This window comes from Scophthalmus maximus, chromosome 19 (genome assembly GCF_022379125.1).
Source record: "Scophthalmus maximus strain ysfricsl-2021 chromosome 19, ASM2237912v1, whole genome shotgun sequence".
NCBI lineage: Eukaryota > Metazoa > Chordata > Actinopteri > Pleuronectiformes > Scophthalmidae > Scophthalmus > Scophthalmus maximus.
The window spans coordinates 7,273,543-7,300,486 of NC_061533.1; the positions used below are offsets into that span (position 1 = coordinate 7,273,543).

A 26,944-nucleotide genomic window follows, 5' to 3' on the forward strand; every position below is an offset into this window, starting at 1 on the left:
TAAGGGTCAGAAACTTAATCTAAAACAAAATCGACAATATTTTGTCCTGGCCACTCAAACGCAACACGCGCCGAGGATCACGCGTCGCCGTCTTCTGCTGGGAAGCGGTAAAGTGCGAGTTCCCGACAGAGGCACCTGAACGCATCGCGAGGAGCGCGTCTGGTGCGGGCGCACAGCTGAGCGGAGGCGAGAGGAAAACAAGCCGAGAGCCGATGAGCGGGTCCGGACGCACAACGACCCCGACGGCGTGGACGGAGGTGAGGGGGAACAACAGTCGGAACAGCTCGAAGGTAGAGACGCTCAAAAGGGAAAAAGAAAAAAGCGAACGGCTGTGTGCTGCATGTCGAGTCTCCGCCGGAGTGTCGTCGAACTGTCCCTTTAGTGACACGTCGCGCGTTGTCGTCTAAATGAAAACGTCTCCTCGAGATCGAGCGTCTGCTGCAAAGTGTCGTTGAAAGCGTCTCAAGTGCAGCTCTCTTATCTTCGCTTCTGTCGTCGCTCTGAGCGCTTTTCAGATTTTCCACATTGTTGGACTTCCTGCAGCCCCCCCCCCCCGCTCCGAGCTGCACGACTATCCAGTTTTCCTTCTCCTCTCTCTTTTCTCCTCAGTCCCAAACAAATGTAATTGAAACAAGATTTTAACCTGCACAAGGCGGTGCCCCCCCTCCCCCTCCCCCACCCACGAGCTGGAGTGTCTGCCTGTACTTCTTCTTTTTTCTTTTTGTTTTGTTCCAACATGACTTTTTTGCTGCACTTTCAGATGGTTGACCCAGATCTCGCAGGGCAGCTCTCACACGCTGTTCGGCAGAGAAATGGTGAGGCTTTTTTAAAAAAAAAAATGTTTTAATATCTCCTCTCATCTTCTTCTTGAATTAGTCAGAAGCCTCTCCAGGTCATAATGCATTTAGTATTATATGTCATTTTCTGCTTTTGAGATGACTTGTTGTGTTGTGTTTATTGTTTTGTTTTATTGTGGAAAGGAGCCGAAGATCAGCTCTGCACCACGGAGCCATACGTGGATTTCAGGAGCACACAAGCGTAATGAAATCAGATAAACAACACTTAGAGAATTCCAGTAAGAAGCACGTCAGCGTTAGACGACTGTCGGGCGGCACTAGTTTGAGGTCAGGGCAGCACAGTCCATGCTCACAAAACAAAGCTACTGACAAAGTTGTGAAATGGGGCGACTTGAATGTTCTAGGTGCAGATAACACATGAAATAACATATGGTAAAGTAGTTTACCGGAGAGAGAGAGAGAGAGAGAGAGAGAGAGTTGCTGATTTAAAATGAGATTGACAAAGTGGACTGATCGGTTCTTAGTGCAACTGATGACGGTTTTGAAGATCCATAGGGGATCATAATAGACGAGCTCCTGAAGGGGCTTCATTGCACTGCAGCACCAGGAGTGCAACGTTCAGACCCGAGCTCGAATTTGAATCATCAACAACAACTGACATCATTTCAAAAGAAAAGTGCTGTACCCCAGATCCACGTATTTAACGATTCACCTCCTTCCCCATAAAGGCTCGACTGCAGCCGTCACCCACCCCTCCTGCACAGAGGGATCTTTCACCAGGAGCAGTGGGATCATCCCCGGTGAGCGACACTCAGAACCACAATCCCATGTCTATACGGACCCAGGAGCGAAAAAACCACCTGATTCGTGAGACGCACCACCCTGAGTCAACAGCCAAAGACAGACGGCCTATTTCGCGCAAAGTGGGAGACTCGCAAATAAACAGGAATCACATTACGCCGCCAACAGCCAACTGAGTTTAAAAGCATGTTATCTGGCAGGTCCCTCTGGAGTACGACTGCAAAGCAATTGAGGGGCTTTTTTGATTTTGATCAAATTGCTTGTTTTTCTTTGGGCGGAGTCAGAGAGCAGGGTTTTTCCAAAAATGCTGAGACTAATGTTATTTACATATTCAAAAATATAACACTTCTTTGTGCCCGTGCGTTTGAATACGAAGTGTTTTTGGTGACTCTCACAAGCTTCTCGCTTATCGAACTAGAGGGCTTTTGCAGTTGCACTGTGACCTCTGGTCCTTCATGTTTCCAACCCCCTGTTTGCTCGTGGAGGGTAAATACCGCCATGACACGTGTCTCTATCAATACGTATATACGTGTGTGTTTCTCTGTGACAGCATGCAGATGTGTGACCAGACTGGAGGCAACATTTCTGGGGGTTGTACCTGATAGTCGTGTGTCTATGCAACTCCATGTCTTTTTATTTGTTTTCACATTATACAGAGAAGAGAAACAAACTCAAACAAACCCCCCAACCCCCCCAGATACCAGACATGTATACAAATAATACATAACCAGACATCCGTAAAGGAAAATAACCAGCATATAGTGAATAGAAATGATACAGATGAAATTGTTTACATTGTCATGTTGTCTGCTTCCATTCCGTCATCAAAAGTCAAAAAGGCTGCCAGATATTATAAAATTTGTCAGTAGACCCTCTAAATGTATATCTGATTTTCTCCAATTTTAGATGGCACATGACCTCCCTGATCCAGTGACTATGTGTCGGTGAAATAGGGTCTTTCCATTTAAACAGTATCAGTCTCCTGGCCAGAAGCGAACAGAAGGCCTTCTGGTAACTCAGAGATTCTGCTGGAAATGAGGAGCACAAATATAAATATATATATATATATATATTTTATTCTGTGGAGGAACACCTTAATTCAGCTCACATGTATGAAGCTGTATTTTAATGTGCAAACAAACGGGTCTGTTTTGTGCTTTCAGGTGCGATTGCAGCCACGGTGTTCATTGCCTTTTTACTCGCTCTCTACGCCGTCCTCTGGAAGTGCATGGTGTCACCGCCGCAACGGTAAAGAACAAGACACGAGCACTGACTTGATTTTGCTCGGGCTTTGAATTCGATTTTGTCGACCCTGCGATCTGGCAAACTGCTATTTGTTCTCCTGCCTTTTTAGTGTCACGTGTCTGAACTTTGTATCCCAGCACATCAACGAGAGACAAATCACGTCACATGATCATATTGAGATTGCTTTTAGCAATAAAATGAAATTTATTATTATTATTATTATTATTATTATCTGCACCTTTTCCACTTCATATAAAACGTTTTGCTTTACATTACATTCCTATAAACGCTTTTGTCTGAAGCGACTTACATTAAGTGCATTCACCCATGAAGATATCACCCAAGAAGTGCAAGAATCATGCAAGTACATGGAAATGTATGAAAACTGCTTTTGTTTTTAAATATTGTACAACAGACACGAGCAGGTGAAGCAGAGAATGCCAATTTAAGAAAGTAAATGAACTCAGCTAATGCTAGCAGTCCTTGAAGTCAGATATCCCAGTTGTCAAAATGCACAAAAACTGTGTCACTACTTTACTGTCAAAACGCTCCTCTGTGTTTCCCCTTACAGAAAGCACAGCAAGGTGAGGGTCAGAGTGCACCAGAGGAGCTCTGTGTGAAGGCCGGCTTTCGGGTCGCGTCCGTTCAGCGGCTCCTTTCCGCATCGGAATGGTGCGGACCAAACTCAGAGAGCAAACTCTGCTCCAGAGATACAAGACGCCACTGAAGAAGATCCTCCTTAATGGATCCAAAGATCAAACCACAAAACAAAACTGACTCAGCTGAATGGATGTGTCACCCGTTTCCCCTCAGATTAACTCCATGATGATGTGGAACATGCCCCCCCCCCCCCCCCTGCTGTTTCATGTGAACTCTAACACTATCACTACTGAGGAACGAGGCACCTCGGGCTACAGCTCGCTCCAGTGACCAATGAACTGTGTGTGCGTGTCTGATAGAGATATTGTGGTATATTTAGTGTGTGTGGATTTTTTTGGATATGTTTTACACCCAGTATTTTTTAATAGTTGTCATAACGGCATCACTAGGCTACATTTAAATCTCCTGAAGCCGCCAGGATGTTCAGAACAACCAGCCAATCACCTCCACTTGAGTCTTTCTACAAGACGTAGAGGTAATTTTGTCCGAATCGATTTTAAATTTGTTTATTTGTCCTTGGTGCCTTCTTTGAAATCCACATGTTTAATTCAAATAACTCAGGATGTTGTAACTACTGTATCCCTCTATGATAACCTAATTAAGTGAATGTGACTATAAACAAATACTAGGAGCCGTGTCATCAGTATCACAACTTGGGGAAAAACTCAAATTAGACTCAATCCCTTTTTCCTTTGCGTCATCTTGAATTTTTATCGTCATCTTTGATCATGGAATGAGGAAAGGGAAGTGGAGAATCTCCCCCGTGGATAGAATAATGATGACATTTTGCAGTAAACAGATCAAGCGGCAGTATGAATGAAAAGGGGGGGGGGAAGGCTCTTATGTCTGATTTCTCTTCTGTAGTTCATCGGCTGCTGAATCTCTTTGAATCGATATGATCGGCATGATGAAAATAGCTTCGCTGTGCCGTTTATGGAAGTGGTCCCATGGCCAGATGGACAGATCCAGCATTGTGCAACACCATCGGCGGCTGACTGTGTCAGGAGGTCGGACAGGTTTTCAGGACCAGTTCTGCAAGTTAAACCCCCCCCCCCCCACCTGCAGGGTGAGATTTCTTTAATCAGCTAGTGACCTGTTCCATCAAGTAGAGGGAGATCAAGCGTGAGGTTCCAGTGGGTTTTGAATACTTACACCCACTAATCACCGATGGACAAACTGCAGATTTTTACCTATGTTCTCTTAACTATTACATCAATATGGCTGATTGTTTAATTTTTACATGCCACCTCTTTATATATAACAATTCAGTAGTTTGTTTTTTCAATATGTTCAGATGCACATCTCGCTGTCTTCTCCTTCCTCCTGATATTATCAGTGGTTCCGCTAAAATCCTGTAGATGCAAATCACTACATTAGAAAACGTGACAGTGAGTTCCTATGAAGTGCCTGTGCCCCAGGTTTCCGGGCTTCTGGGAGGAACTACAGCACCCAAATATATACAAACAAGAATGTGTTTTTTAAAAAGTGTCAAGAATTGAAACAAAGGCAACAATAATTCAAACTCACAACTGACAGTTGTTCCAGTGGGAACTGAGCTTTTGATTTGATCGTCTGCAGCGATAGCCCCGACTCTGCCTCCAACACTGATAAGAGTATATTAGCTGTTACTGAATGTTATCTTGGTGATATTGACTCTTACTGGGGGAGCGCACACAGCAGACCATGGCAGTGGTGGCCTCTCTCAGCTCCCGCTGGAACGGGAACATCTTGGTCTTATCCTTTGCCTCGAATCCTACAGGCCACAGAGTATAGTTACAGTGCAGTGTGATGATGATGATGATGATGATCTGACCTGCTTTGCATATACAAGCAGAAACTATATGCAATAATAACCCTTACGCATCCAAGCATATTACGGGCAGACTTGTGGCAGGAGGAGCCATGCCACAGTTGAGATACACTGATATATGTTTGGTGAAGGGGAAGAGAAAAGCAGATGAGAGCCTCGCTTTGGCTGAAAAAACAGCCACTAGTGTTTATGCGATGCAATATGATCTTATCAGTGGAACGGTGGACACAAGAAACCCACCTGCATGGTCCTAGTTTAACAAAGACAGGGACAAACAGTACAAAACATACATCTGAGGTGCTGGTTATCCACGCCATCGTCATCTTCATCATCCATAGCAAATCCTGTTAAAAGAAGAATGATTGATATGGTAAGATTTACTGGGATGCAACAATACTTGAGACAGCATGGGAAAAAAACAAAACTTCAGCGCTCACATTGTGAATAATAGTGCGGCTAATCTGGATCGCGTTCACGTCGGCCACTGAGTCACTGTGGTTTACCATCCAGCTCACCATGAGGCTTTGCTCGTCACCGACGGCCACATGACTGATGCCAAACTGGCGCGCAATGAAGCACACTGTGTGTAAAGTTACGGGACATATTTGAGGAGTTCTCTAATGGGGTTAGAAAGAATTTTCAGTGAATCAAACTCACCAGTGTCCAAGCGACATCTCCTGTGATCCACAGAAAATATGCGCCACAACCTAAGCAGGTTAGAGGAGGTGAATCAAAGTGAAGGGTTCGTTATTTGCAGCCTGCCTGTCGTTACACAAGGCAAAACACACTAAAAAGCGATGAGGACGTTTGCCACAATGGTTTTATATGTACAGCACGGTATTATGAACATGGCACATCATAGATCTGATTACAGAGATTACAATAGAATACATATCAAACAAAAATATTAATGATGTTGACAGTGCACGAAGCAATTTACACACAATAAATTATCAGAAAAAGCAGATTAACGGAAAGAAGAAAAAATACAGCCGTTCTTTACAGAAATCACTTACAGAATCAGATAGCAAGGTTTTTGGCACTTGCGTGAGAAAAAAAAAGTTCCTCTTCCAACATAGTGTGCATAGGTAGCCTTTCCATAAAACTATACATAATTTTTGATATTTATACAATAATGTCAGTATATTCATATGTCTTTTAGATGCTCAAGATCCCTCATAAATATTTCTAAAGATCCCATGGAGGAATAATAGCACTCTCTGTGTGGTTTGAGGAAGGACTCAAATATCTCAGTTTTCTTATAAGTGCTCACGGGGAAAAACAACTTCCTTCCACGTTTCCTTATACTCTCGGTCCGGGTGTTCGCAGCACAAAGGTACTTCTGCCGTTAAACAATTCCAACAGATACCAAAATGAATCGTGGCAGGAGTAAAATCACAACGTGTGAGAGCCGACTCTCAAAGAGCTTCTTCGGAAAAAAAGGCACAATGGTTTGATCACACAGGAAGAGAAGGATTAATGGCTGACATACACTGATAAAGGCACATACAGTATTTCTGCATATACTTCCTCCCTCCGACTATTCCCTTGTGTGATTATACAGGTTTTTAAAAATGAACGTGTATCCACCACATTCAGATGGAGGCAAATGCACACATTCACGAACATATATATATATAAATATATATATAAGCAACAGATATATTATTGTTGGTCCAGTTATATGTCAAGAAGCTTGTGATGTGTGTTTCTCAGAGATAAACAATGTTCTCCTCAGCGCCCTCCTCCCCGTTCTGTCCTTCAAGAGAGAGGTAAGCCTGCGGAGGAAGCAGCGGGGCCAGAGACGGCGAGGAGGAGGAGGAGTAGTCCTCGCAAAGTCCGTGACCTGTGACCTCGAACCTCCAGGGACCCAGGGGTCGCCTGTCCAGTGGCGGGCTGAAGTCTGCTGAAAGGAGAACGAGAGCACCTCTTAGGACTAAGACGAAGGAAAGTAAGTCCATGTGTTTCTTGAATGTACAACCCCTGAATTACGATTTCACAGTACAGTAAAAAAAAGTCTTACTGTCGTCGGTCCTCTGCGGCTGTGCGGCGACCCTGCTGCTGAACGGGTGGACAGCGTCGTGCAGGGTGCAGCCGTGGCTGCCGCCGTACTTTGGGTACGCCCGGCCGTCCGGAGGCTGTTTGCCGTGCGCCTGACTCAGCAGGGTGTTGAGGCTGTTGTAGAGGCTGGCGCTGAGGCCCAGGTTGGCCGCGTAGCCGGGGCCGAGCAGGGGACCGTCGCGGTTCTTCCTCGACGTGGAGAGCAGACACTGGTGGAGGTTGTTGTGGTTGGCCGGCTGGCGGGGCTGGTTTTGCTGGAGAGAGGTGAGAAAGGCCGCCTCGTTCTGGTACACCGAAGAGCTACCGTCCAGACTGCCCGAGCGGCTGTGGCTGGACACCTGGGACATTTGGGAAAAACACCCCAAAAAAAAGCAGAGGGGCCACGGTTTGCTCAGCAGTGGTCAGTGCTTTTTGTTTTCGCCATTCTGTCTGACATCCTCCTCCCTCTCATACCTTGTATCCGTCCAGTGGTATTGTCACGGGCAAGCTGCTCTGGCGGCTGTGTCTCCAGCTCTGGAGGAGCCTCTGCTGGGCTTCGATCTTCTCCTTCTCCCTCTCCACACTCCTCTGGCCCTCCCGCAGCCGGTCCAGATTCTGCTGATACTCCAGCATGTGGGCCTCCAGCTCCTCGCGCTCAGAGCGCAGACGCTCGGCCTCCAGGAGGCACCGCTGCTCTCGCTGCTCCAGCACACTCTCCTGTTCACTCTGAAAAACACGTGGCGCGTGGTCAACACCGGGCACCAACACCAACAGGTTTATGACCTATAACTCAAATGTGATGTGATCCGCAACTGGCAGGGGGGGAGGTGAGAGAACTCACCTGCTGTTTCTCTCTGACCAGACACTCTTTGTCCCAGCGCTGCTGCTCCTGTTTCAGCCTCATGTGGAGTTTCTGCAGCCCATCCACCTCTTCCTTCTTCCTCTCTAAACCCTTCTTCTCGGCGTCCTCCTTCTTCTTCTCGATACTCCTCTGCTTCTCCTGCTCCTGGATTAAAAAGACAAAACAGGACTTGGTTGAATCTTTTCTGTCAATGTTTCATAGAAAAGGCAACTGAATTCTGGTCTAATTTGCTCAAACTACTTTGGCACACGGGAGCAGGCCTACAGGTAGTCAAAAAACGTATTCCAACGGGAATGATATGAGGCTGGTACCAGACTATTTTGGAGAGAAGAGAGGGTTCGGAGCTGAGGTCTTTCTCCCTCCTGGAGAAGGAGTTTCTGGACCTCATAGCAGCTGTCCTGGAGGGTCACAGCAGCCTGCGGAGAAAACACCGGATCACACTCAAGTTCATGTCTGTAGTATAAAAACCGCCAGAACTTTTAATAGGAATCTTTTTGACTCTGAAAGTTTTCAGAATCGATTTAGGCTAAATTTGAGTAGATTTAAACAACAAGCTTTATTAGCCAAATTATCTAATGCCATTGTTATTTTTCAACTTCATACACTTACGACCTACTTGCTAACTACTTTAATTGTAACTCCGTCCTTTCAATTCATTAACTCCTTCAGGTTCCGCCCTAAATGCTGAGACTTGCATCTTTTCTCACCTGCAGACTGTACAGAAGCTGAGTCAGGCTCTGCACGCTCTCTGCCACCTACAGAACAGAAAGGTGTCATTACAGGGGAACAGTAACTTAAAACGTATCCGTTAACAAACATTGCTCATGGGAAACTACAGCGGTTGAACCTTCAGCAGGGTCCCCTTGGTGTCTCCTCTTCTCAGCTCCACAGCAGGGCTGCACGGCACGCCGTCCAGCCCCGTCAACTCCGTGTCGGATCCAAGAGACGTGGAGCTCATACTGAGCGTGCTCAGATAATCTGCTGTGGGGAACACGGAAAAGGGACAAGGAACGTGGTAAATGGCGCCGGCTGACGCGATGTGGTTGACCCTCGTCAGTAAAGGTCAAGCAGGACGTGAGCACAAACACACGAGGTGACATTCTGAATTACGGTGTGTGTCTGCGGCTCACGTTCAGATGGAGACTCTTGGATGCTGCTGCCGTGACTGTTGTAGCTGCAGCACTCCGGTCCTCGCACGGGAGAGCTCGGACTTTGCGCGGAGAGGGCATCGCGAGCCTGAAGCATGGTGGCCAGGTTCTCCGCTGCGGAAGGAGCAAATGTCAGTCAAAAAAGACTTTGCCGCCCCACGGCGGAGGTGCAGATGAGGCTGAAAAGACGGGGGCGGCCCTCTCACCTTCTCTGAGCGCGGCCGTGAGGAGCGAGGAGGCCGGTTGTGGCGTCTCACTGTCTGTGTCCGGCTGCACCAGCAGGTGGCGATGTGGCACAGGCTCTGGTGAGTGGAGGGTTAACTCGGTGAGCTCGGCGTACAGGTGGAGCTTCTCCTCCAGGCTGGTGCAGATCTGCTGATCCTGACCCAACAGCGTATCTACACAAAACATACACCGCAGTTCAGACTTTTTGTTGCACATGGTTTGTGTCACGGAATTATTTTTTCGAATGATTCATAACTACGCGAGCTCTCCACAACATCAATAAATAAAACCTTCAACAGTTCAAAATATAATATACAGCATGTACACATATTTTCTTACCCTGGAACTTGATGATCTTCTGAACCCTCACTTCTGCAGCTCGCCTGACCTCCTCTGACTCAGCGCTCCGATCCTCCTCCTCCTCTTCCTCAGGACAACTGCCAGGTGGACCAGTGGGTTAGATAGTGTGCGACACATACACGTGCACAGATTCCGAGTACCATGGACTTGACTTGACACACACACACACACACACACCTCTCTACAGCTTGTCGTATGTGTCTCATCCAGGCATTCCTCTCCTCTCTGGTGGTGGTGTGAACCTCATACATCTCTGGTCCCACGGAGGAGGCGGAGATGAGGAACATCCCTCTCTCCTCGTTGGCTACTTCTCGAACGATGAGCTTCTGCAGAGGGATCACCGGAGGCTTCTGGTCCTGAAACAGTGCATTTTTGGGGGGTTAACTGATGCAAATTACGGGTTAAAGGATGAATGAAGTGTTGGCTGGGCTGAGGCTTACTACTGCAGCAAATACGAAGCGCTGGTCTTTCTCCTGCAGGAAAACCAGTACATCCGTGAGCAGCAGTGCCAGAGTGTCTGCAAACAGGAGTGAAAAGACATTTCGATTTTTTTGCCTCCAAACTAAGAAAAAGACTGGCAAAGATGATGTCATGCAAACCTTTTAGACGTCCCGTGGCCGTCTTCCAGAAGACCAGCCCTTTGTGCTGCAGATGCCTGTGCTTGCTGAGCAGGTCCTGTTTGCGAAACTCTTTTCCGTTCTTGAGCTTGGCGAAGCTCTTGTTCTCCAGCCGGGCCAGCACTTCCTGCAGCTCCTGACACCGCTCGTACTTATTCACCGTCAGGTCCACTGCGGCGATGACGTCACGGATCTGAGCCAGGGCACTTGAGAGGTCCGTGTGTTCTTGACTTCCCTCTGGCGGGGGGGTAATAAAGATGACAATACAGCTCTGAGGATCTTTATATATATATTGTACAAAACACAAGTACACCAAGAGAAGTGTTGGCACAGTTTTGTGTAGGACACAGTTGACCCAACTTACCCCGCGTGTAATGCAGTATCCTCTCCAGAAGCACGGGGTACTTGGTGATACGCTGAGTGACCAGCAGGATAAATTCTGGCACCTCTCTCCGCCGGACCACAGACTTATTGCTCTGTTGCTGTGAACAGAGGTACAAATCAAAATGGAGAACATCAACTGCTCAACCAAGACATTTTACTGTAAAGAACCCTAATTTTTTAAATTTAAATAGGGTGAGGGAGCTTACTCTGACAAAGTTTTGGAGCTTCTTGTTCTGTTGCTGCAGCTCTTTGAAGACATTGACAGCCTCCGTGTGGTGACTGCAGAAGTCACCGTACACCTGCTTCATCTTCTCAGCATTTTCATCTGAGAACTGAGAGACAGAGGGCGGGAATGTCAGACAGTACAGACCATGTGTTGTTGTGTTCATAATGCACGAGTGAATCTCCATCAACCTGCTGAAGCAGTATGTCCCCGATCTGATGGATGAGATAATAGCGGGGGTTCTCCGGTTGGGCTGCGGCCTGTCGGCGTTCCTGCAGCGCTCCGAAGAGGTTCCTGTGGAAGAGCAGCAGGGGATCCAAGCACGGGAAGATTCGGGCCACACAGTCCCAGTCCAGCTGCAGCTCCTCCAGCATCCCTCTCCTGAACACCTCCGACATGACTGTCAGGGTTTGAATGTGGTGCAGCTCCGTCTGCATCAGCTCTGTGTGTGTTGGGGGGCAGCAAAGGTGGATTATGGGAACTGAAACAGCTGATGGGAAAATGTCTCTGACGGGCAACTATTATCACTTGACACCATTTTAATAGAACAAAAAGGGGTAAGATGCACTATTTACATGAACAAATTTCGCGAGCCACATGCAAAGAGGGACATTTGTGGACAAATTTAGACGAGCAGCATTTTTTATGGATTCAAATGAGGACGTTTGCATCGCGTACGTCATCAGCTTTTCCATTCAGCTAGGTCCACTATAGAAAAGTGTGATTCTTTGGTTCAATCCAATGAAGTGTCATTCAACAAATAAGGTCTCTTTTACAGTTCCTGATTCAGTATGCACCGTACAAATTGCTCATACAAAAGTACCCAAATTTAAAGGTTTCTGGATAAAGCAAAAAGAAGACAGACAGACAGACAAATAACCTCACCATAAATGACATCCTGTCGCTTGACGGTGTGTCTGTCGTGTTGTCTACAGAAGTCCGGACCCACCGCCAGACTCCACGACTCCACATCGAGTCCCAGCAGGTCGGCGGACAAGTCGCTCAGCAGAGGAGCGTCAACAGCATCTGTGAGAGCAGACGAACAACCGAGAATGTCTACGTTTTGAATCTCCGCTCCCTACACACAGCAATTCTCCATGCGATGCCAGGTCATTTTGAAATCCTATGCGCCTCTCGCCCTCACCCTGTGTGGTGATTGGCGGGTCGGTGGACGGGGGAGTCGCTGCGACCGGTGTTCCCTCGTCGGACAATAAGCTGCTAGTACACGTTGCCTCGCTGCACTCTCTGTCCGCCCCCGCCGAGTCACTCGGCCGTCTGTAGAGACACAAAGCATGATGGAACTGAACATGATTCCAGATTCCAGAATTCATAGGCCGACGTCAGATTGCGAGGCCGACTCTTTTGTAGCAGTGGTCATATATTGAACATTCAACAAATCCGAGGACTGCTCTGACGTCACTGTTGAGACCATGTCGGGATCACCGCCGCCCTACCTGCTGTCGATGGAGATGGAGAGGCTTTTGGTGAGAGGGGCGACTGTTTCTCTCTTCTCTCTGCTCATCGTTGGCAGCGAAGCGGAGGAGGAAGGCGAGAAGACGGAGTTGTCTTTCACGGAGTCTGAAGGGGAGATAAGCAGGAGCGGGAAGAAACGATCACACCTCGGAGTACTGCTTCAGACGTTTTGTCTGTATCTATGTAGTCACAGAATGTAACGATAACTGGATTATAAAGCTGTGGGGAGATTTGCGTTTTGTTATCGTTCATTGTTCCACCGCACATCTGCACTCTGCAGCTATGACAGTACAGTATGTTGTAGATGTTGTAGTAATTGACGCTGATTGTGTTTGACCTTGACACCTCTGTCAGTGAGGACAGAGCTTCACATTAAGACAAAAAGAATGATCCTAGAGAGAAACACACACACACACACACACACACACACACACACACGTAAACACAATCCAGGCCAGATCCCCCACAGAGATGGATTAAAATGTAACTTCTCTACCAGGGAAAGAACAACAGGGAGGAGGAGGAGGCGAGCGGGGGAGGAGGAGCAATGGCTTACTTAGTGCACTACAGGAGAAACGAGGGAGGACAGGTGAAAACCACATGAATCAAAGACAAGAGGGGAGGACGCCATGGCAGAGGTGAGAGGGGGGGGCGCACATTGTAATTTCTGACTCACTCGGTGGGAGAGACGAGGTCTTGCTCTTCACCAGCAACGCATTCCTCTCCTGCAGCTTCTGGGGAAAGACATAATCACATCAACGGCAAATCAGGATGTAAATCAGCGTTTGTGTGTTTGGATATCAAGTTGCTGTGGCCGTGACACAACAAATTCCGTCAATATTGGAGTCAATTTATATATGCCTCGCTGAAAAACGTTGAAGACACAAGATGCAATGCCCATAACTCAACACATTCCAGGAGTTCCTTTGTCTCCAAGTGTTGGAAAGTGCTCATCCTGCTGTAACCTCCTCCCCACAGCCTGCCTCTACTTCCGTTATTGAGTTATATATGTATATATGTTTTGGCATGTTGCCTTCACAGAGAACAACAGAGTGTGACAGGAAACACGGGGAGAGACAGAAGGAATGACCTGAGTTGTATTTTTGCTTTTTGCATTTGGACCCTGCTTCATCGCCACACCTAACAGTTGCTGCCAAACAGAACACGTCTCAGCCCACTGGACATGGCCGGCGGACAGTTACAGATCTCTAAGTTAGGTCCCTACATGCAAACGTAACTGTTGATTGCGATGATTCAAAACACGACATGTCTTGCGTCTGCATTCTGGTTCATTGAGGCAGTAAATGTTTAACACGAACGGCAGAGTCCGACGCATTCTGACTTTTAAGTCCGTACCCGAGGCCGAGCTGCGGTAACGCTAGATCCGGCGGCATCTCTTTGTAAGACCCTCTTCTGTCACAGATTTGTGGTCACCGAGATTACATCATCGATTAATTTCTCAGAAACGAAAAATCTTCCAGGGCCACAGACACTATTTACATATGGGCAGTGCCCACAGTGACGAGTAAAGACTTCTCCCCCGAGACATTGTTAAACTCGTGAAATCATTTAAAAAGAACCCCACGTAATATTAATCCCGTAAAATGACACCACATCGTTTGTACCTGCGTCTTTGTCCGTGACCGAAAGAAAAACGCATCATGAAACATGCATTTTCCTCCATTCACAGCTGTATTTAATGTTTATAAAGTCATTTGGAGTGATTTCCTTCTTTAAACTATCACGTAATCATTCATTATTCTTGCAGGGTGGCTGGTCTGGAGATGGAATGAGGTGCGTGACGTCTGTGCTTACCTTTCCACAGGCTGCAGCAGACTCTCGGCAGTTTTTATGGACATTCAGGAAACAGTCTGCAGACAAAGACAAATCCCAGGTAATCATCATCAGTCAAGTGATAATAAACAAAATTGTCCCGATGTCAGTTCGCTCTGCTCGTCACGGTCAACGCTGAATTTGTGGGTGGAAGAAAAACCGGCTTCGCGTCTACTTCTGCTAAACAAAACTTCAAGGCGACACGTGCGAAGGGAGATTTACCCAAACTGTAAACAGTTCAGCCACCGCAGGACATGAAACAACAACAGTACTGACAGTATAATACTTACTGGAGCACTGCAGCAGCTCCTTCCCAGAAACAGACTTATCACAGGCCACACAGAGAGCCGGGCCAGACGGAGACACGGGAACAAACTGGTGTCCGTTCGCCGCTCCTGACTTCTCCTTTCCCTCCTTCACCTCCTTCCCCTTCACCTGAAGGACAAGTCATGAACATTGCAATTTCACGCATTCGGCTGACATCTTCACTGCAGGCAAATGCCACGATATCAAGTAAACCAACAAAGCAGAAAGAGGCATGCAGCGGTCATCCCTTTGCTGAAACACACCTGTTAAAGTGGAGTTAGCCGAGATAAAGGGGCCTCTTCTGTTTACTTTGTTAAAGTCCATGGGGGCGGCAGCTTTATCCATGGGAGGGGGGGGGGGGGGGGCATTGAGGGGGGATTCCTCTGTGCATGTATGTGGTAGTGCCCCTGTTTATTTTCCAGTCAAACTCCATAAGCGAGTTTGTGAGTGCGTGTTTGTTTGTGTTTTTTCGACCGTTCGTGTGCATCGGAACACGTTCTCCAACACGCGCACACGTGTCACGAGATCGAGTGTATACTATGGAATGTGTTTTGGTTCCTCACGCTGTGCGGAGGGGTCTATGTATTATGTAAGAGGGCATTTTCTCCGTGTCCCGTTGCTAAGACCTGTAGAGGGGGGAATTTTTCTCCCTCGCCAAATAAAGACACCGTGAACATACAATGGCTCCCCAGCACAGGAATTCTGACCTGGCGTGTATGTGGGGTGGTAAACCTTTCACTGCGCTCCTTCTCAGGCTTTTCAGCTGTGACGCTCAAGCACACGCTACTGCGTTGACTCGCCTTGGTCTTGTTGCGGGTGCTGGACATCCTGCTCTTGAGGAAGCTGAAGGTCCGGCTGACTTTGTACTTCTCCGACTCGGTCTTAGACGGGATTATGTATTTATCCCACTCCTCATCCTCGATCCTGTTTCGGGGGGGGGACAGGGACATTAAGTGAGTCGGCAGTCATCACGACTGCCTCACATCATTTTGGCCCCTGGGAGACTGCAGGATTCGAGCCCAACATGCACACGCTTTATCAAACTAATCATTATTGGAGAGCTTTTAATATACTCAAGAGTTCAATAATCTGGTTACACTGGTGTCATGCTGGAATGAAAGAATGTCCAGACAGTCTTCCAGGCCCCCTGGTCGGCAGATTATTACTCTTAACAACATGCTTGGCATGCTTGGAAGTCACTATGGACTCGAGTGGATACTATTTATAGTGTGACCTTGGCAAGATGCAATTAATAATGTGTCAACTATTTGAAGCAACTTATGCAAGGAAAGGCAACAACAACGTTGTAAAGAAACAGGAGGAATACATGCAGCATGACATCGGACCTATACCGTGGCAAGACATTAAGTGTGTTAATATGATCTATTTCCGAAGACTCATAAATGACCTTAGCACGGCTGCAAAGAGTCCACGTGGTTAATGGATGAGTTGGAGAACGGTTTTTCTATGACGGGGTTAGAATGAGTTAAGCCACGCATGCATGGCTGTGCGGCTGTTCTGGTGAAAACATACTCTTTGAGGAACTCTGTGAGGGTGAGGTGTTGGAGTGATGCGCTGCTCTCCTCCTCTGCTGACTGGGCCCGCTTACGGAAACCCAAAACCCTGCATGGATATAACACACCTCAGACCCGGTTTCTGCTTTCCAGCTCATCAGGAGACTCACAACATTAAATAATACGTGTGCCATCTAAGATTAGAGTCTAGGAGCCACTTCTGGGCAGGATAAGTTGTGTATGTGAGAACGAGATGACAACAGTTTTAACATGAGAAGAGCCAAATGGCTGTTGGGAGATATTAACTGTTTTAGTGAACCACATGAAATACTCGCAAATGCTTAAGGCAAAACCCCCATTTTGTTAACATTGAATGGACTGAAATAAAGTGAGGGACAATAAATGGTGAGTCTGCAGTCTGGTGTTGTGAATATTGTCGTATTAATATGATCTCTTCTACAACAGTAATCAAATGATCTAATATGATAATTGAATGGTCTAACACAAAAATGTTTCCACTGTTAGCGATGCATGGTCACTGGCAAAGAAAATGCATTAGCACATGATACATTTAATAGGCAGTGAGATGAACTATGCGGTGAACAATTACAAATTAATATGGATTATGGTAGTAGAAATAAAACAAAATGAGCAAAAATTCGTCACCTGGTAGAAAACACATGTTAAATCAGTACACATTGTAATCTATTTCCGATGTACATATTAGAATACTGCGTGTACATACTACAATCGGTATCATTAATGTGGTCGAGAAACAAGCTCGACTTTTGTTCTTCTGGTAACTCAGGGTTATTTTGAGGTTGCAATCAGAGCAAAGTCTGGCCCCGGCCTTGCAACAGGAAGTATGTCACATCCTGCACACTCTGACCTCAACCACAGGTTTAACACTGGCGATACACACCCACACACACATGAATGCTTCACACACACACACACACACACACACACACACACACATGCAGGCTCATCTGAGCCAATCACTGACCACTCATCAACGCTGATGACTAAAAATGGAGGAACAATCCGAGCGAGACAGTCGAGTGGAATCGTGCCTGAGCTCATGAAATGGGACACGGGTTTTACCTCTTTTCCCGGGGCGTCTCTGTCAGGCTGAATGCTCTCTGCTCTGTAATGTAGAGCAACAATGATAGGCAAATGAGTAAGTCCAGAGACACGTGTCAATAAGACATCATTACAGGGTTGAAGACATTATTACAGAGTCAATCAGCCGCGGAAGGTTAAAACCCATCATCCCAAAATCAGAATCCAGTTAGAAGCAAATACAAGAATCCCACAACCAGTCTGGATTCAGACCCCTACAGAGAAAGAACAAACACAGCAAACGAGTTTTGACTTGAAAAACCAGATGACAGTAAATATGGAAAAAAAATAAAAGCCAAGAGGGAAACAAAACTTGTACCCGTGAGGAAGCAAAAAAGAAACCTCAGAGTAGAAGCGGCTCCCACTTCAGAGTTATGTGGAGAACATTTGTCCAAAGCCTCTGTAAATCCAAATCTCACAGATTTAGACCTTTATTCGTGGCTCATTACTTAGATGAAAGAGCTTTTTTTGGAGGACGATTGTTTCTTACTACGAAAACAAGTCGTGCCATCAAACTTTGGAGAAAGTCTGCTTTTGATCGTCCGGCAATTCAAAAATAATATTTAATACGTTCTCTGCTGAGACAGTGATTTATGGATTGCACATTGCGAGGGGTCACGGTCACCACCTAGAACCAGATCTCATCACATCTACAGAGCTGCACAATTTGGACAACAATGAAAAAGCATCATTGTTTTTGCATAAACTGCGTGATCGAGATATCTGCGAATCGTGCAGGAAAATTATTCGCTTTTTCTGTAGTTTAGTATATTTAACCTTTTAGGTATGTTTTTGTTGAAAAACACCCAGAAGGCCTTTTGATTGTGCAGCTCTTGATGATCAGCAGTTTCCCAGAAAAGAGCGTAAAAGACCCAGTGAAACGTATATCCAACGTGTCCTTGCACTTACTGACTTGGTTGAGACGAGAGAGGGATTTAGAGAGAGATAAAGTCTGAAGTAGAGAACGACCACTGCTGCTGAATGCACCATCTACACGGGATAAAGCAGGGCCTTAATGCTGCGCACTCACTCCTACAGGCGAGCAGGGGAGTGGTATTAGAAGCTGACTGTAAACACACACATATGCTACAGAAGTTCAGTTGATTTACGACACCTGGCTGCCCCCCCCCCCCCCCCCCCCCCCCCCCCTTAAGACATGTAGCACATGTGTCCCTTCAGCTGGCTCCTGGGAACAGAAAGGTCACAGGGCTGAAGGGGTCAAAGTTCGCTCACCTTCTGCCAGGTCAGTGATGGCTGCCTCTCGGTTTAGCAGCGGCCGTGACGGCTTTGCTTTGGGGGAGGAGTACGAGTAGGAGCGCAGGCGGACCTCGGCCTCCTCTGGGTGCTTGGGTGAGAGAAAAACAAATCAGACTGAGCAGTGAGCAGAAAAGAAAAATGGCTGACAGAGGCAGTCTCATTTGGAATAGAAATGTGGGAGAACCGGAAGACGGAGGTCTGCAGGGCATTCTGTCGCCAGCCACACGTGATTCTACGTGCTTGAAGAAAAAAAAACCACTGCCGCTGAACATCCACTACAGCATGTTTAATGAGGGTGCACCTTGGTGGACGCCTGTGTGCTGTTGGAGTTTGCGCTGTTGAAGTCCGGTGACGCGTTGAAACAGTCCCTCTCCTCTCCCGAGCTGGAGCGCAGGAAGGACCGCTGCTTTGAAGATGAGCAGGGGTAGGAATGTCCCAGTATGTCCTCTTCCCCACTGTCACACTCAAGACTCGGACTATTTATATACACACACACACACACACACACACACACACGCACACACACACAAACACAGAGGACACTTCATATACATGTGTAGGTTATGATCATGCAGGTACAGTACAACATTCAGTGGTGGATGTTGCTGCTTCGGCCTATGGTTGAAATTAGCAGGGAACAAAAGGAAAACTCAAAAATGATCAACTAGTCTTGGTCTCACACATTACAGGTATGGACAAACACACTGTTCAGATTTGTGTCATTAACCTGCTGAAACTAGACGATTTTGTTCACACTGTATATATTATGCTCATATATTATTTCTATCTTTTATGTTTCCATTTTTTTTATATTGCATGTGTACGTATTTATTATTTTGTTCACTGATGTTTCTTCAACTTTTAATATCTGCTTTGTTGCTGTAACACAGCCCATTTCCCCATAGAGGGACAAATAATAGGTCGATCTAGAGTTCAGTTCTTTCCAGTTTCCAACCAGTCTATAACTGTGTTGGGGAGGTAGCAGTGTTAAATCCTTGACTTTTAAATACTACACGATAAAAAGCTGTGTGCATGAAAATCACTCATCATTGCTTAATCCAGACTTTTGAGCAGGCTTTAAATCACGACGCCCTTTGCCAGCTTCTGTCTCAACACAGAAGATCCTGCAACACTGAGGAAACTGGAAGGAATGTTCCGTATCGCCAACACACAAACAGCTCAATTGTGTCCAGGCTTCCTGTCACTTTCCGCACCTTCATCAAGTGTAATCGCTGCATGGCGCGTCAAAGAGCGCTTTAGCTGAAATTCCAAACTGATGATACTTGTTTTTCTGAATATGGCCTCGTCACAGGAATGTTTTCAAATCTTATCAATGAGATCGAAGTTTCTTAATTGGTGAAGAAGTTCAAAGTGCTGCTGCACTGATTCTATTTTTCTAAGTAAAATCCAGGAATGAAGTTGAGAGTTCTCACTTTAACACTTAAAAAGTCCCTCAATGAAAGACTTATATTCAAGAGTGCACGGCAATAACGTCCTACCTCAGGCCCCGGCTTGGCTCAGTCAAGCTGCATCCTCTGCGATTCAAAGCAGGAGAAGCTGGCAGGCACGACTGCCTCTGACGCCTCTGCACTCCTTCGAACAAACGAAAGGCGGAAGCCAGGGGGGACGAAGGAAAAGACGGGGAGGTAGCCATGGGAGAATGGGGAGAGGTGCAAGGCGATGGCTCCCTGGGATTCTCCAGGCTGGGGGCTTGGATTCCCCTCTTCTCATCGCGGGGCGAGGATGTAAGCCGGTGCTGGGAGCAGCTCCCCGAGTCAGGGGGAGTCGTGGAGAAGGAGTCCCAGCGCTGGCTGCCTACATGGGGCACGGGGCTCGCTTCCTCCTCCTCCCCTGGAGAGCGGTATCTGATGTCAGCGTCTTCCACCTGGAACAGAAAGATGTGTGAAATAGTCGACAACGAGAAGGAGCGATTTCACAGACCGATCTGTCGCCTCTGCAATGGAACATTTCACATCAGGTTAAGCCAAGTCTATTTTCAAATTAATGACGTAACCCGTGTAACAGACATACATTGTGTATATTCTTTTCCTAAAAAGAGGCAGCAAAGAAAAGGGCACTAACTTCCGCCCCGACTCACCTGGTCCACCAGCATGGTGTTGGCATAAACACGGTCTTTGCCGTGTATCATCGCTGACAGTCTGGCCGCTGCAGCCAGAGTTGGGGACAAGCCCTGGTTCTCCCTCGCGGACTGGCTTTTCTCTACAGCGACGGAGGGAGTCGGAGAGCAAGAGAGACGGAGCGAGCGAGAGAGAGAGAGAGAGAGAGAGAGAGAGAGAGAGAGAGAGAGAGAGAGAGAGAGAGAGAGATTTTTCAATATTACATTTGGTTTCCACGGCAACACCAAATAACTGCTCACAAACACAGGAAGTGACGTAGACATCCTGGGCAGGGGCATTTCATTGTTCTGGGCCGAGAGACTCTGTGCGAGCGTGTGTGTCCGTCTGAATAGCTCTTTACACGCACACGTGAATGGGCGTGCATGCGCTTGTGAGTGGGCATGTGTTAGGCGTGTTTTTTCTCCTCCACCCTGCCTTCGATACAGCGGGTGAGTGGAAATAACTCCCGGTGAGCACACAGTGGCATTGACGAGACCCCGCTCAGCACAGTGGAGTCACTGTGAGCAGCGGCCGGGGTTCGCTGTCAAACAGGAGAAAACACTCCTGCTCTCAAAACACACACACACACACGCACACGCACGCACACACGCACACGCACACACACACACGCACACACACACGCACACACGCAGCTCCCTCTGGGATGCAGCTCTTTACAAAACACACACACGCACACACGCACACACGCACATGCACATGCACACACACACACACACACGCACGCACGCACGCACGCACACACACACACACACACACACACACACGGAGCTCCCTCTGGGATGCGGCTCTTTACAAAACACAGCTTCTCCACAACACACTTTCTTAGAAACTACTCGAAGCCTAACGTTATTAACCACACAGCGCTCACGACAACGGACCTTTGATGAAACCTTTACGCAGCACAGTGAGATATTGTTTGAGCTTATTTGTACAATGTACAGAAACTGGAGGGAAAAAAAGATGAAGAGTGAAAGAAATTGTGGCAGGCAGCATGAGCAAAAACAATTAGACTGAAAAGAAACACGCACAGCACGGAATAAAACACAATGTGACTCGACATTGAGCTTAAAGCTGTCAAGAGTGAACCATGAAACATAAGGACCATGTGACACTTTTGATATGATCAAAAGCTCCAGAGCAGCAACTGCATGGAAATGAAGCTGTGATTCTCATCTGCGCTTGCCAAGGTCTAAACCGAACCCCCAAAACTCAACTATGAAGCCAAAGCGAATAAAAAAAAAAGGGTTTAAACGCAGAGAAACAGTGGAATTTTGAGCATTTACATTTCATATACAACTGGGCAAGCTCCATCTGATCATGTGATTTGAAAGAAGCCTCCGAAGCAGCCACTCAAAAGATGACGAGTTCGCTTGGTCAAGGGATGTTTTCAAGGTCAAGAAGAAAAAAAACTCACCCAGTAGAAACTCACTCACATGGTTCATTTGTTTTCAAACCTATGTGAAAGATCCAGATGTGCAGTGGTTTCCTGACAGAACATAATATTAAGTCTCCTTTAATCAATCGTGAATCAGCGATCCTGTTGTTGGACTTTCTCATCAATTTTTTTCCCGCTGAATAATTTCCAGACATTATCGTAAACCAATCGAAAAAGATAGAACCAGTCAAGAAGGCAAAATATATATTTTTTTAATATATAGAACAACCGGGCCAGTCATTTTCAAGACTCAGAATATGGCATCACCACACTCCAAGAAACTTGAGTTGCAACCAACCTTAAATCTCTCCTCACTTTCCAGTGAGGCTTCTTTGGAAGCTCACAGAAAACAGGTTGTGGTTCAAATTCTGCTGCTCATGGATTTTGATTGTGTTATGCATGTGAGGTGCAGTGTTGAGATTCTGCTGAGCATTCACTATAAAAAAAACCAAAAAAACGAAAAAAAACAATGGAAGAAATTCAAACCACATTAGCGACCGGTAGTAACAGTGAAGCCTCGTTAGCTCAGTTATATTATCATTATTATTTTTCTAATGACAGTCTCACCTTACAAGGGAATGCAACTGTTTCCACCTAAAAAACCTCGAGCACCTATTAAAACAAGACTCAACAGTCCTCTTTAAAAACAAACCCATATATAGTTCCTGAGCCGCTGGCACCACCAAATAAGAGGAGTTCAGCATCTGTATCAGAAAATAAATCAGGCCAACAATTGGCTGTGCTTCCTGTGCGCGGTGAAACCAATAAATCTGAGAGGCAGCGGGGAGTCAAGCGGACATTGACGAGGACACCAGATGACTCCCGTTCCATCAGATGTTCAACCACTGCAGGATGCACAGAGTTCCTCACACTGCACGCTGAAATGAGCAAAATGTCAAAGGGACAGCCTCCTTTTTCTGTTCTTAAAAAAAACATCTGGATCCTCTTCGTTTCAACGGGAAAACATTACACCGTGTATGAACCTGAATCCGGATCCATTGTACCGCGTCGGGCCGTCTGCTCTGTATCGCAGGATTATCTTTAGTCTCGCATCCAATCCAGAGACGGGGAGAGGTTGTGGATGTGGGTCAAACTGCTGTTTGAAAGCAGATTTGCTTTCATTTGAACCCCACTTCAGGGACGTGACAGACGGGCCCTAACGGTTCAAGTTCTGGGCCAGATCCAAAGCCACAGCTGGCTGCCACGGGCCCGCTCACTCACACACCTCCGACCCATAAACACCACCTCCGTGAACATTACTGTCAGGCGCTGCGATCTGTGTTTAACATTAGTTAACTTGGGGAATAACAGAGAAGCGGGGAGTTCATATTACTAATAAGTCAAAGCCGCACAAAATCAATCTTTCTGCCAGGGGGGGAAGCCGCCTTTATCGCCGAGGCCGAGGCCGCTATCTGCAGGTCGCCATTTCAAAGGGAGTTTCAAAGAATGCAGAGCAGTGTGCGGGGGTATTTGTGTAGGATCTTTTTTTTCTTTTTTTTTTTCTCGCACGGAGAAAGTATATTTGGAGTGATGTGATATTCAGAGCATGTCCCCGAGCGAGAGCCAACCCTATACAGTAGCGGGGAGAAAAAGCTTTGCAGGGAACCAGACAAAGACAGCAGTCACTGCCAGGTTTCCAGAACAGGGCAGTTAAACACAGAGAGTGACCCTTCAACCCCTGCACACCCCTGGGAGAGAGAGATTGAGGAAGGCAGGATGGAGGGGGGGGGGGGGCTGTCACAAGGGTTCTTTCTCAAGCTTCACTCGAATTTAGAAGCCGCACGGCAAAACACAAAGTTCCAGATAAGCAGAATGATCATATTCTGCTTATCTACATAACATTCTACATAACACCTTGCCTGGTTTATTATCAGTACAAATGATTATTTGCACGTCTTTCATGGTGTAAGTCTCATTTCGAGGGCCTGCGCTAAACAACCGTCACCTTGGAGAGAGCTGGGAGAAATTAAGGGGCCGAGTGAAATAATAAGCAGAGTCTAAAAGAGGAGAAAAATAATCACAACAGGGGGTTTCATTACCTTACGAAAGGAGGGAGGTGGTCATCTGACTTCAGTGTTCGGCGGAGGCCGTTTAAATCATTACAACAATCGTCTACCAAGATCTACAAACCCCACTCTGAGTTATGACACCTGCGGTCAGGCATCCGGGTCCAAGCATCACATTGTGTTCCCGCGGCGTTTCCATTTCAGCGCGTCGTCCCCGGCGCAGGAGATCCAGGGAGAGACGTGAACCCAGGGGGAACAGCCACCAGCCCTCTGGGTGAAGCAAATGCGCTCGTGGCACCGCAACACCTGAAATCACATGGGACCCTGCAGGTGCACCAGAGATGCTCTACTTCTGCTCTCGGCCTACGGAACGTGCCTCCATTCACTTGAACATACGGTGAGAAGTTTACGTGGATCAGCCACTGTGTGTGTGTGTGTGTGTGTGTGTGTGTGTGTGTGTGTGTAAAAATCTTGCCGACGTCAATCACAATTAAGAAGCAATAACTGGGATAATCTCGCAGGGGTTTACGGTGAAAGATGAGGAAAAGACCACTGGAGTCGAGCCATGACACAGACATGGCAGTAACGTGATCTGGCTCCGTGTCTGTCTTCCTCTCCGTTTCTCTTCCACGCTCTCTCTCTCTCTCTCTCTCCCTCCCTCCCTCTCAGGCAAACAGTGATTTTCACACAGGCAGTTCAACAGGAACTGTTCAACTATTCTAGTTTGAACATGACGATGATGATCAACTGCAGGTTCCCCCCCCGAGCCTACGGGCGCTCCATGCATCGAACACGGGGCCTTGTTGTTGCACTGCGCGGACACCGAGCAGGCCACATTTTGGCCACAGCTCTTCAACGGGGTTCATTCATGCACACGACAGCGTGGACTGAGAACGTCGACCGCCCCCCCGAACCACTCCGTCAGCCTCCGGCGGACATCTGACATTCCCCAACACACTGTCAGATATCAGGTTACACCACATGCAGTTATCTCATTCTCGGGGACTCGGTGAGGCAGCGAAGGCCCATGAGTAAGAATCCGTAATGGGAACGGTCTAATTTTAACTTTATTGTTCCACAGTGAACAGTGAAACGTGTCTGCCGAGGGGGGGGGGGGGGGGGGGGGGGTTTGCAGTCGAGTCTTCCATTTGCCGTGTGAAACATGATGTGGCTATGATCCCCGCGTACACAGCCGGCAGCTTTCTCTTTGAATTGAATCCACACGCACCCGCGGCCTGTCAAACACGCCAGGGACCGACATCGTTTTCTTTTGGTCTGCGACCCGCATACATGTAGCTGACGAGCTGACAGGAGAGCAAGGCGGATTTCCCGCATCGGATAAGGACTTCTCTGTTACCTTTCTGTCCCGTCTTCCTGCGCATCCTCATCTTGGGGAAAGAAGGCCAGGAGTAGTTGAACGGAGAGTCCGAGTCAGAATCCATGATCTTCCCGTCGTCAAGAAGATCTTCATCCAGACACGGCTCAAGGTGATGAGCGACGGAACCAGTGCCCCAGTTTTTACATGGTCCACTTCCCCCGTGGCTCGACAGAGGCTCGAGAGGCTGCGGCGCTCACTCTCCTTCTTCCAGAGCCCCGCTGTACACACTGACACTTCAGGAGCGAGCCAGCATGTTCCCCTCTGTCTCCCCCAACCACCCCTCCCCCTAAAATCCTCCCCCTCCCCCTTCACAACTCTGAAACAACTGTCCGACAGAGCCGGGACTGAACTCTGCCTTCTCCCTGAGCTTTTCTCCCCCCGCCTCTCTTCTTGCCTTTCCCGGCTGATGCCTCCCTCCTTCCCCTTTTCTTTCTGGTCTCTCCGTGTGACTCAAACCTGCGCCGGGGGTCTCGCAAAAGTCCTTCTCGAGCTCAGCCACTCACCTACCACACGCAGCACGGAGCGAGAGGTAGAGCCATCGGGACAAGAGCAGGGGGGGGGGGGGGGGGGGACGGGACGGAGGCTGGAAAGAGTGAGCGAAGGAGGGAGAGAAACAGAGGGAGAAGTCGAATATAGGAGTGACTTCAGAACCGACGGGGAAGACAAACACGGGGGCAGACGGCTTAGCGGAGGTGAGTGTCAGACAGAAATCATTAACCCTGTGAGTTCATGATTGTCTCGCAGATATGCAACACTCCAAAACACAAAACACTCGATCGCTCCGTTCTCTCTTTATATTTCAGCGTGTCAAAGCCAAGCGGAGGGGAAAGGGGTTTCTTCTTGTGTGTGTGTGTGTGTGTGTGTTTGTGTGAGGGAGGTGGGAGGTGTGGGTGTGTGTGTGTGGGGGGGGGGGGTGTCAGCAGGTCAGCAGGTCTCACCATGGAGACAGCAGTGAGACCCGCTGCTGTTTTTTTCCTCCTTCTTCCGTCTTCCTCCCCTCGCCCACTCGTGCAGGAGCACAGGAGTACAGCGCTGCTTCTGCAGCAGCGAGGCTACACGTGAGTTTGGGCAGAGGTGGTTAAAAAAAAAAGAAAAGCACGAGAACGGGATCGTGAAGGGGGTTTAAGAGACAAAATCGGACAAAGGGCACTCTGGAGAGAGGCCAATGGGGGGGGGGGGGTTATAAATGCACATAAATGAAGGAATGTGATAAAAAAAAAGACTGAAAAGGAGCGACGACAGGAGTTTTGTAGGCAGAATATATGCAGGGGGCAGAAGAAGTAAGTACACTGCAACTATAGAAAGGAGTT

The 26,944-nt window shown here is 47.5% G+C and overlaps 2 protein-coding genes across 11 annotated transcripts in view; one reads left to right on the forward strand and one right to left on the reverse strand.

Annotated features, from left to right (window-relative positions):
* Positions 1 to 36: 36 nt before the first annotated feature.
* sb:cb288 lies at positions 37 to 4,128 on the forward strand. The gene is made up of 5 exons (XM_035639214.2): positions 37 to 290; positions 761 to 815; positions 1,526 to 1,597; positions 2,762 to 2,846; positions 3,415 to 4,128. The coding sequence occupies exons 1-5, from the start codon at positions 213 to 215 to the stop codon at positions 3,461 to 3,463; spliced, it is 339 nt and encodes a 112-aa protein (XP_035495107.1). The 5' UTR covers positions 37 to 212; the 3' UTR covers positions 3,464 to 4,128.
* Positions 4,129 to 6,115: 1,987 nt separating this feature from the next.
* LOC118314000 (rho guanine nucleotide exchange factor 28) overlaps positions 6,116 to 26,944 on the reverse strand; it is a 33,804-nt gene continuing 12,975 nt past the window's right edge. For 2 of the 10 annotated variants that reach the window (XM_035640048.2, XM_035640055.2), the window contains 30 exons: positions 20,776 to 20,897; positions 20,177 to 20,562; positions 18,979 to 19,153; positions 18,654 to 18,765; positions 18,330 to 18,410; positions 17,403 to 17,445; positions 16,318 to 16,407; positions 15,585 to 15,708; positions 14,769 to 14,913; positions 14,461 to 14,516; positions 13,322 to 13,379; positions 12,627 to 12,750; positions 12,317 to 12,447; positions 12,058 to 12,198; positions 11,364 to 11,614; positions 11,156 to 11,281; positions 10,930 to 11,047; positions 10,548 to 10,802; positions 10,389 to 10,465; positions 10,126 to 10,304; positions 9,928 to 10,025; positions 9,570 to 9,761; positions 9,346 to 9,477; positions 9,063 to 9,196; positions 8,923 to 8,970; positions 8,527 to 8,631; positions 8,195 to 8,359; positions 7,828 to 8,079; positions 7,337 to 7,712; positions 6,116 to 7,219 (listed from right to left, as the gene is read on the reverse strand). In XM_035640048.2, the coding sequence (XP_035495941.2) occupies positions 7,026 to 7,219; positions 7,337 to 7,712; positions 7,828 to 8,079; positions 8,195 to 8,359; positions 8,527 to 8,631; positions 8,923 to 8,970; positions 9,063 to 9,196; positions 9,346 to 9,477; positions 9,570 to 9,761; positions 9,928 to 10,025; positions 10,126 to 10,304; positions 10,389 to 10,465; positions 10,548 to 10,802; positions 10,930 to 11,047; positions 11,156 to 11,281; positions 11,364 to 11,614; positions 12,058 to 12,198; positions 12,317 to 12,447; positions 12,627 to 12,750; positions 13,322 to 13,379; positions 14,461 to 14,516; positions 14,769 to 14,913; positions 15,585 to 15,708; positions 16,318 to 16,407; positions 17,403 to 17,445; positions 18,330 to 18,410; positions 18,654 to 18,765; positions 18,979 to 19,153; positions 20,177 to 20,562; positions 20,776 to 20,897 (4,490 nt within the window). In that variant the 3' untranslated portion in view covers positions 6,116 to 7,025. Of the gene's footprint in view, positions 7,220 to 7,336; positions 7,713 to 7,827; positions 8,080 to 8,194; positions 8,360 to 8,526; positions 8,632 to 8,922; positions 8,971 to 9,062; positions 9,197 to 9,345; positions 9,478 to 9,569; positions 9,762 to 9,927; positions 10,026 to 10,125; positions 10,305 to 10,388; positions 10,466 to 10,547; positions 10,803 to 10,929; positions 11,048 to 11,155; positions 11,282 to 11,363; positions 11,615 to 12,057; positions 12,199 to 12,316; positions 12,448 to 12,626; positions 12,751 to 13,321; positions 13,380 to 14,460; positions 14,517 to 14,768; positions 14,914 to 15,584; positions 15,709 to 16,317; positions 16,408 to 17,402; positions 17,446 to 18,329; positions 18,411 to 18,653; positions 18,766 to 18,978; positions 19,154 to 20,176; positions 20,563 to 20,775; positions 20,898 to 25,613; positions 26,161 to 26,944 lie in introns of those variants that run through there. The other 8 variants (XM_035640056.2, XM_035640051.2, XM_035640050.2 and 5 more) reach the window with 8 other exon arrangements.